General features: G+C 38.0%; 1 protein-coding gene across 1 annotated transcript in view; it reads right to left on the bottom strand.

The window, feature by feature from the left end:
- Positions 1-2635: 2635 nt before the first annotated feature.
- SLC2A13 (solute carrier family 2 (facilitated glucose transporter), member 13) overlaps positions 2636-10154 on the bottom strand; it is a gene marked incomplete at its 5' end in the record, with an annotated part of 220276 nt that continues 212757 nt past the window's right edge. The window contains 2 exons of the mRNA XM_006767836.2: positions 2636-2771; positions 8420-8583. Of these exons, the coding sequence (XP_006767899.1) occupies positions 2647-2771; positions 8420-8583 (289 nt within the window). The remainder of the gene's footprint in view (positions 2772-8419; positions 8584-10154) is intronic.

Here is a 10154-nt window from a genome sequence, read left to right as displayed (position 1 = left end):
TTCTATAATTATATTCTTTAGGAAATATATGTCTACTTTGAAGAGTTCTGTGGTAGTGATTTGCATATACTGAGACCACACTTGTAAATAATGTAAAAAATTTGAGGGAAGTGTTATGAAAAGTTTGAATCCTCTCATTAGAAAATATGTTTAACTGAATAAAAAAGGGATAGTACAACAGCAATTTGAGAACGTGGAGCTGAAAGCCATATTAGGAGTATATGTGTGTTTTCTCATTCAGATACATGACTCAGATGATACCCATACTGGGGTTATTTCTCCTAGTCACAGCTGGTACCTGGTGACAACTTTTATTCAGGTGGCTGCACAGTTTCTATTCTACAGCAACTTGCATCCATGTTCAGCTCTATGCAGTTTTATCTGCTAAAAAGCACATCTGAATGATAGTCTTGAATACCTCAGTTCACAAAAATCTAACCAGGCCTTGGAATAAAATATCAATTAGAAAATTAAAACATTCTAAAAAGGGGAAATTCTCAATGGAAATTATTTAGGATAGTCAGTCTCTTGGGTTCAAAGACTTGAGTGAGTCCCAACCTACAAAACTTTTGGCCATAACCTACAACAGCGCCTGCTACACCATGTGTATTTATTGACTTAAAATAAAGGAGAACCATTGTTTCTGAAGCATTCAAGCTTCTATCTAAAGTCTAATCTATTCTAGACAGAATGAATTACACAACTCATCACTACAGTCTATAGGTTTTCACCAGTGGAAGTGCTGAGTCAATGAGCACAGGAATTTCATCACTTTTATTAGGCAGAACTATATTACCTTCCAAAACAGAGAAAAATTCACATATCTACCTATAATATATAATGTTCTTAAGATAGATATTAAGCACACTCTCACTTTTAAATGTTTCATTTGCTCAATTTTCCTATATGGATCATTCCGGGGGGTCGGGGGGAGAACATAACACCTACATTTATAGCATAACTATTTCTCATTTTATGGTCCCACAAACATGACTCAACATGATTTAATAATACAATCAGTCCAAAGACTGCAGACATATTTTATAAAGTCACTCAGGCTGTAAATACATACTGTCAAATTCCCACAAAGACTAGTATGTTACTCTGAAAAAAGGCACACCAAAAATCATCGTTTTTTATACTTGATGACTTCTAAAGGACATCTAAAAATTGGTCCTGTTTTTAAAAAATAGCTTCTCACTTTTTTTTATCAGGATAAAATAAGACTAGAACATTTCTCACTTCATTCCAGTTATACACTGACATATTGGTAGGTGATAACTTAGAGGGATCAGGAAGGTTAATAGATTGATAATCATAAATTGCTGTGCAATGAGCTATCTTATGAAAATACATATTTTTATTTAAACTTTAAAAATTGTTATCAGAAAACATGATATCATTATGTAAATCATTAAAAACGTAGTTTCTTTCCTGTATCAGAAATTCATAAAACTTTTTTTAATACTCTCTGGCTGACTAAAAATTAATAGACCATTTACTCATTATTAATAAATTAATTAATACAATAATTTACCCATTGATTTTGAGAGTTGTGTCCATCTTGTTGAGGCTGAAGAAATATATATATTTAATCCTCACTTGAGGAATTTTTTATTGATTTTAAAGAAAGAGGAGAGGAAAGAGAGGGATGGGAAGAGAGAGACAGAGAGAGAGAGAGAAGAGAGAGAAACATTGACTGTGAGAGAGAAACATCTATCAGTTGCCTCCAGCATGTGCCCCAAACATGGATTGAACCCACAACCTAGCTATGTACCCTGAATGGATTCAAAGCCATAAGCTTTTGGTATATGGGACAATGCTCCAAAAAGCCAGGCTACCCACCAGGGTGAAATATTTTTTTTAAAGCGAGGCCTTGTTCTAGCCATGTGTTTCAAAGGCGTTGCTAGCCTTTTCAACCACTAAAATGAGGTAAAACAACAACAACAAAAAACTTTGAAACTCTGCTGCCAAATATATTAACTGACCCGTTCAATCATTCAGTCTTTAATTCACTCATTTTTTCATTCTTCAGTCTATTTGACCATCGATCCATTTCTGCATCCATTTATCACATAGTGTGTACACCAATAGACTTAATGAGCTCTTAAACCTGTAGTTGGCCATTAGTACACATTTCACTCTCTTCTACCATTCTCTTTTCACCTTCTAATCCTCAGGAAGAACCCCAGTAGTGAGAGAAAACTTTCTTTTCTGCTTAAATGAATCAGGGGATGCCTGTGGAACTCGGTGAAGACTGTTAGAATATCCAGATAGTAATCAACTATAAGAGACATGTACATCATGGTAAAGTTTAATTACTGATTAAAATGTAGATGTCACTGAGTCACATATGACCCCAAACAGTTTCCCAGTATTCCTGCTTAGATTCTGTATCAATCCCTACTTTACTTCACCCCCCAAAAATCACCAAAATTGTGTCTAACAACTCACTTTTCCTTAAACACTTTTACCTTCAGATCTTTACATGTACTGTTCCTTTTCCTGGTGGTCCCTTCCTACCAACTTTTCCACTTTCTACCTTCCCCATAAGCATGTTTCTACTCATCTCTCAAATTTTAGAAAAGCAAAAGCAAACAAACAAGTTTTCAGAGTTAGCTTAAGAAAGGGAATCATCACAGAGTCTCACCTGTATCTTGTGCAAGTAGCATTCTGACCTGATGGAGCTATTGGTTTAAAAGTGATGCGTGGGGAAACCTGGGCCGATAGCAGAAATCCCAAAGCAAGAATAATGAGTGCTATGGTGGTACCTAAAAAAAAAAAAAAAAAAAAAGTTTTGCATTAGAGAATAGCTGACAACATTCTTCCAAAGCAGACTGAGTTTGACAAGACATATCTCTAAAAAAGTACCTTGATCTTTCTTCATTGTATTAAAAAAGTGCTCCTAAGAACAAATTATCAGTAAACTCATTAGCACGTCCATTGTGAGACATGATACATTTGCTAGCCAAGGAGTAGATTGGTAATGATTTTATAAAAAAAAAAACCCAAAACAACAAGAACCGAAAACAAAACAAAACAAAACATTAAAAAACACAAAACACCCCACAGCTTTCATTGCTTAGAGTCTCAAAATCCATTAGTGTAACCAACATTATTGAGTGCCTGACACGTCAGGAACTATGAAAGGCAACAGATTTTCACAGTGTTACTTTCATTGCGGAGAAAATTGTTCTAATGGCATTTGATCATAAGACCCAAATCAGTAGGCTAAAAAGTAATAAACTGAATATTTTAAGAGCATTTGAAATAGCATTTTTTATTAAGGAAAAGTAGCATTCTTTGAAGACTTTAAGATGTCAGAAATGATATTATAACACACATGTTCACTTCTCTTTGCTACTGATGCTTTCAAGTAGAATATTTGTTTTTTTTTTATTTTAAGGCCTGGGAATGGTGATTATGTGTATCACTTAAAAGGCTCATTTTTGAGAGACATCTGATGGTAAATAAGAAAGTTTTCTAATTTCTGCCTACTGTTCCAGCCTTCATGAGAATAAACAGAAAGGGCCATGCTTTAGTTTCATTTTTCTTGATAACTATTAATGTTTTTTAACACAGTACTGCAAACAAATTATTAACAAAAATTGCTGTTTGATAAAAAAAATACTCTCTAGATATGATGATTGATTTAGATGTAGAGAATTAGAGTTAGAATAAGACTGATCCACTGTTAGGTCGCCTAAGGGCAGAAAGTCAGCCAGGGAGTATGAAAAAAAAAGTTTTATGAACTTCTGATACAGGAAAGGAATGACCAGGTTTTTAGTGATTTACGTAATGAAATAGGTTTCCTGATATCAACTATTAAGTTTTAAAGAAAAATACTTATTATTGTAGTATAGCTCACTGACAGCAAGTTATGATCAAAACCTTCCTGATCCCTCTAAGTCAGTGGTTCTCAACCTTCTGGCCCTTTAAATACAGTTCCTCATGTTGTGACCCAGCCATAAAATTATTTTCGTTGCTACTTCGTAACTGTAATGTTGCTACTGTTATGAATCGTAATGTAAATATCTGATATGCAGGATGGTCTTAGGCAACCCCTGTGAAAGGGTCGTTCGACCGCCAAAGGGATCGCGACCCACAGGTTGAGAACCATTGCTCTAAGTTACTATCTACCTAACCATGCTCCCACAGGAAGTGAAGTGTGCTGGATAAATAGCATTCTCAAAAAGACCTGAGGTAACAAGTAACAGCAACTACCAGGTACAGAGCTTAGATTGGTAACACTTAAAAAATTATGCCCCTTCTCACCACTCTGATACAGCACACTTTCTGTGCATAAGTATCACCTGGCAAGCCTGTTCAAGTGCACATGCTGCAGACCCACCTTCAGAGATTCTAATTTCGTAGATCTGGGCTAGGGCACAAGAATCCCCCTTTCAAAAGCAGTACCCGTGATAATTCTGGTGGAGACCGCCTGTGAGTGACACTTTCAGAAATATTCCGCTACCAAAATATCTGGGGGGAAATAGCACAGTGCTCTGGCTTTCCTATTTATAAGCAATTAAGTTACATAGATATAAACCTTCTATTAAAAGAATCAAGAGGTGGTCATGAGGTTTGTAATATTTACAAGAAAGACTAGTTCTCTGAGCAAGCCTTGAAAATAGTGAAAGTCAGAACACCACAAAATGTCCTACATTTAAAATTATTCATGGACTTGGACTGTATGTTTTATATTTCTTTGTATAAAGAGTTTCTTTGCTAAGTAGTTTATTTGCACTTATTTTTAAAGAGTGAGTACCTATTCAAAAATTATTTTGATATAAGCTGTCCTACTATTTTTAACACAATATAATAAAAAGTTATAAAAACCCAAAATAAGGGGCAAAAATGAATCAAAGGTTTAAAAATTCTAAGCTAATTTAAGAAATTTAAAATAGAACAGTGTTCTAGTACTTAGCTCTATTAGAATATAAAAAATATACCTACAGACAAATGAATAAAACAAATGCATTGAAGTAAAAATAACAACTCCAGAATCAACTGCCATCAGAAAGTGAAATAAACATCTATTTTGTGGGTCTCAGTGGAGTAATGTAACAGTCGACCCTCTGTATCCATGCATTCCAAATCCATGGATTCAACCAAACAAGGATTGAAAATATTTGAAGAAAAAAAGTTACATTCTGGCTGATGTGTACTATGTAGTTAGGCACAACTGAACATGTGTACAGACTTTTTTCTTGTCATTATTCCCTAAACAATACGGTATAACAACTGCTTGTGTTGTGTTTACACTGTATCAGGTATTATGAATAATATAGAGATGATTTATGGTAAAGTATACGGGAGGATGTGCGTAGGCCAGACCCAAATACTACACCATTTAACGTAGGGACTTAGCATCTAAGGATTTCAGCATCTGAGGGGGTCCTGGACCAATCCCTGGCAGATACCGAGATGACTGTATACTAGCGGCTGTTTAGCAGTGACTTTTCTTCCGAAGAGTGTAAAGTTCCATTGGTCATTATGTTCTAGGGGGGCCTATTTAATCACAGTTAAAAACCAGAACTGCAAAAACAGCACTATTTTCATCTATATGTGCAGGTAAAGAGGAGACCTGTGACAAAAACCCAGGCCCTTTACCTCCTAAACCACTGCAATTTCTACATCATTATTTTTTATTTTTTTTAAATTAAATTATTTTATTGTTTAAAGTATTACATATGTCTCCTTTCCCCCCCCATTGACCTCTCCGCGGCTACATCATCACTTTGATTGGCCACAGCACAAGGAAATCAGGTGCCCACGCCATGGAAGAGCTGTCTCAAGCAGGAGGCATCACTGTTAGGCTTGGTCATGGATGGAGCTGGGATATTGATGTTGTTGGCTGAAAAGAGAACATGGCAAGAAAGAAAGGTGCCTACAGGTTGCTCATGAGAAATCTCTTGGTCTCCCCACCAAATAACTGTCTTTTGGATGAGGGTTGATTCTCACCCAAGGATATTTTCCCATTGATTTTAGAGAGAGTGGAAGGAAGGGTGCGGGAGAGACAAAGAGAAACATGGATGAGAGAGAGACACATCAACTGGTTGCTTCCTGCAGGCATCTCATCCAGCCTGCAACCGAGGGACGTGCCCTTGACTGGAATCAAACCTGGGACCCCTCAGTCCATGAGCCGATGCTCTATCCACTGAGCCAAACAGGCCAGGGCCAAATAACTGTCTTAATGCTCCCTCTGAACAGTGTGACCTTCCTTGGGGGCAGAGGACCCACACTGAGCGGTGAAAGGTGACACCAGCTGGAGGAGGTCAGGGAAGCCCCTGCACTCTGACACTGCAAACTGATCTCACATAGTTACAGCAACAGAGACTCCCTGGTGGGCAGTGCTAAATGCTCTGAGAGCCAAGCTGCTCGGGGCACTTCCCTCTGTCAGGAGTGCTTTCCATGCTACGCGTGTACAGGTGTGTTCACGCCTCAATACAATCCTGTGAAGCAGGGAATGCGGTTAATCCTGTTTACAAATGAGGAGATGGAAACCTGCTCAAAGTCACCCCATTCAAACCCAAACAGTCTGGCTCCACAGCACCTCAGCCGACTGCAGAACTGATGAGAAGTCTCTCACTGGAATACAAGTGAAGGGACAGAGGCTGCTACGAAAGAATAGTTTCTACGGATCTTGAAATCAGCAGTTTCCTCAGATATCAAAAGCCAATTCCCAAGTTTAAGAAAACCTGAAATTCTATTTAAAAACAGACCTCTTAAGGGAGCAGTGTATGGAGGCCGGGTCCAAAGGAAGGGTATCCATTTAGAAACTTTTAAAGTGGTTGTTATCTCTTCTTAGAGTTGATCTGAGCCTCAGGGGTTAGCAAATCCAATTTCCAACCAACCGTAGAAATGTATTTTTAGCACATCACTACCTGATGGTACTATCCTTTTTCTTTCCTTTTTTTTTTTTCAGTTTACCATCCTAAGGAAGCAGCCAAATTCATTGTTGGATAGCTCAGAATATTAGAAATATTTTTCTTATATTAAGTACAAATCTATGTCCCCTAGACCATCTGCTAGAATAAGATTATTAGCTCTCCCTTTAGACCTTTTTTCTAGGCAAACACTTCTGGCTTCTTCAACAGGTTTATAAATATACTAGAGGCCCAGTGCATGAATTTATGCACGGGTGGGGTCCCTCGGCCTGGCCAGCAATCAAGGCCTATCTAGGGGGCTGGCCACGGGAGGTTGGCTGTGGCAGCGCACTGACCGCCAGGGGAAGCTCCTGCGTTGAGTGTCTGCCCACTGGTGGTCAGTGCACATCATAGTGACTGGTTGACCGGTCGTTCTGGTTGTTCAGTTGTTCCGTTCGTTTAGGCTTTTATATAGAGAGAGATGGTTTTTTAAACCTTCACTTGTCCCTCACCTTTCCTCACTTCCCCTCCATTCCCTACGTACCATGGCTGTTGTGATTCCTTTGTTTCTCAGTCAGTCTTTTCCTCTCCTTCCCCTCAGCTGATACTATAGTTCAACCTACATTATTGGTTGCACAGAGGGTGAATGCACTCCACACCCTTTTCTGGGGTGAGGGTAGGAAAGAGTATGTGTTCTAAGTATGAAACTAGGAATGTATTTTCTCATCAAATCTGGAACAAGGCCTGAAGCAGTTCCATTAGATTAATGCTTGAGGTATACGTATCTGGTTACAAAAAAATTTAATGCTGGCCTGGAAACTTTACATTTGAATGAGAAAATGTATTCTTACTCTAGGTAAATGTATGAAGGGACCAGATGATGATAGCTAATAGAGAAGCAGGAATACACATGTATACATGGAAAAGATTATATTATGCAACCATGTGAAGACCATGGCAAAAATGGGTCCCATCTGTCAGCTCAAACAGACCTCGCATTACAGAGAAATAATAAATGAAATGGGCAGAATTTAAAATCAAAGGATACTTGAAAGTGAGAAAGGTTTTGTCCTACTTAGCTATCATAGAAAACAAACTTCACGAACCAGAATTTACTGTTGAAAGAGCTTAGAAGTGACATGCTCCAAATGTACTTTCATATTATTCCAAAATTTAGAAAAGAAAAACAAAACACCATTGTTAAAAAGTGAGTTCATGAATACCAAGGTTTTCAACCAAGGAAGAGCAAAATGCGATTATTTTTGTCACTTTTGTACCTGCTGAGCAGAACTCAAAATAACAGCAAAATGGTCCCCGCAGTAGATTTAAATTGTTCTTACAGTTCTGGTTATTACGTACATTCTAGTTTCTAATTATATATCATAAAATTCACTAAGTTCTCTTTTAAAAAAAAACAACTTTTTTGTCTAGAATTACTCTATTGTTTAGCTAGAAACAGTATCCAAAATGCTACTGGTATTGTACTTTGGAAGGTTAACTTGTTGTCATTAGAGGAAATGTAATAACTGAATCCTCATCCAGGCACCTACCTGCTAAACTTCCGAAGGTAAGCTTTCTGCGGCCCACTTTCTCAACGAGCCAGACTCCCACGAGTGTGAAAATGAAATTTGTGAAGGCTGTAACTGAAGCCAGCCATATTGCGAGTCTGTCATCTTCAACGCCAGACATCTGCAGGATGGTTGCACTGTAGTACCTGCAAGGCAAGCACAAAACAGTTGCTGCTGATGGTTATTCAGGGAAACAGAGTTATTCATGTAGAAAAATACTCAGCTGACCTCAAACAAACCATGACTAGCTACAGTGATAGCATGAAGTTAACATGCAAGCTGCTTAGGCTGTGTTCGGATAAATTTACTTTGAACTATGCATAAGAACAACACTCAAGCAAGAGATAGAGGGCTGAAGGCTTCCAAAGCGGACTGTAGCCCACAACGAGGGACAGGGGCAGCTGGTAGTTTCACTGAAACTATCAAGGATAAGCTCCCAAGTCCATTGAATGAATGAGGAGTCATCATACACTGTGCAATTATGTGCTTAAAAGAAGAGACTTGCTGCATATAAAAATTTGTTTTATACCATCCTGTTCCATTAAATTACAGTATTCTCAATGTGTTAAGGATAAAAGCAAATACACTACACATAATAATGCTTCCAAAAAGAGCCATACACAAAACAGATTTCAATGTTTTCATTTTCTACAATAAAATCACAAATATGGAAGTGTTAAATTAAGGAATAAAAAGAGCAGTTGTATCAAGCAAAGCAAGTTGGCGAGTGTCAGAATTTTATTTAAAATGTAAAACGTTTCCTAGATAGCCAGGTTAGGTGACCTAATCATCCACTCATTTTATATTTATTTATTGAGTACCCGCTGAATAAGTTGTGTGAGATACTAAATCTCACAGAGTTGTTATGAGACCCTGTTATCGCCCTCAAGAAGTATGCAATTTGGTATAAGAAAATGAAATGGAAATAAATTCAATATCACAAGGTATTCAACTCACAATATGGCATAAAGGACAGAGCAAACTATTTTATTTGATATGAAAGGTTCCTTGATTTCTCAGGTAAGTAACGCTTGAGTTGAATCTTGGAAGAATTCGTAGGGGTTTGCTGCAGGTATGATGATCTGGCCGGGCACTCACTGGTGGTGAAGGAAATGACGTGCATGAAGGAGAAAAGTGCAAAGTACCATATGCTAGGCTCACAAACGTGAGGACGCTACCTTGGCTGAACATAGGTGCAAAGAAAAGGAAGGAGTGTGACATGAGGCAGTAGCAGGCACTTCTGTTTTGGAGGCCTTGACTGCCAGCCATGCTACATGTTTGGGCTTTTATCTGTAGTCCCTGGACATCATGAAATAGACTTTAAAGAGAATGCAGTTAAAGCTGTCCTATCAGCATGCATATAAACATAACCAATGGACGCAAGACACTGGGGGGAGTGGGAGGGCATGTGCCAGGGGATAGGGGAGGCCGAGGGAAAGTCAATGCGGGGAAGAAAGGAGACATATGTACTACTATTTGTAATACTTTAAACAATAAAATTAAATTAAAAAACAAAAAAAAAACCTGTCTATCAAGAGATCACTCTAATGATAGCTACACAGGCGGACTGCAAGCAGACTGAAGCAAAGATACCTCGTTTTGAAGCATTTTCTTTCAGGTCAGTACACTGGCACCTGTAGTTTTTCTGTACTAATGGGAAATTCAATGGCCTTCTATCTCCCTGACAGCAAGAACTGCAATATCCACCCACACTAAA

This window comes from Myotis davidii, unplaced genomic scaffold (genome assembly GCF_000327345.1).
Source record: "Myotis davidii unplaced genomic scaffold, ASM32734v1 scaffold902, whole genome shotgun sequence".
In the NCBI taxonomy this organism is placed as follows: domain Eukaryota; kingdom Metazoa; phylum Chordata; class Mammalia; order Chiroptera; family Vespertilionidae; genus Myotis; species Myotis davidii.
This window is presented reverse-complemented; position numbering and strand designations above follow the sequence as displayed.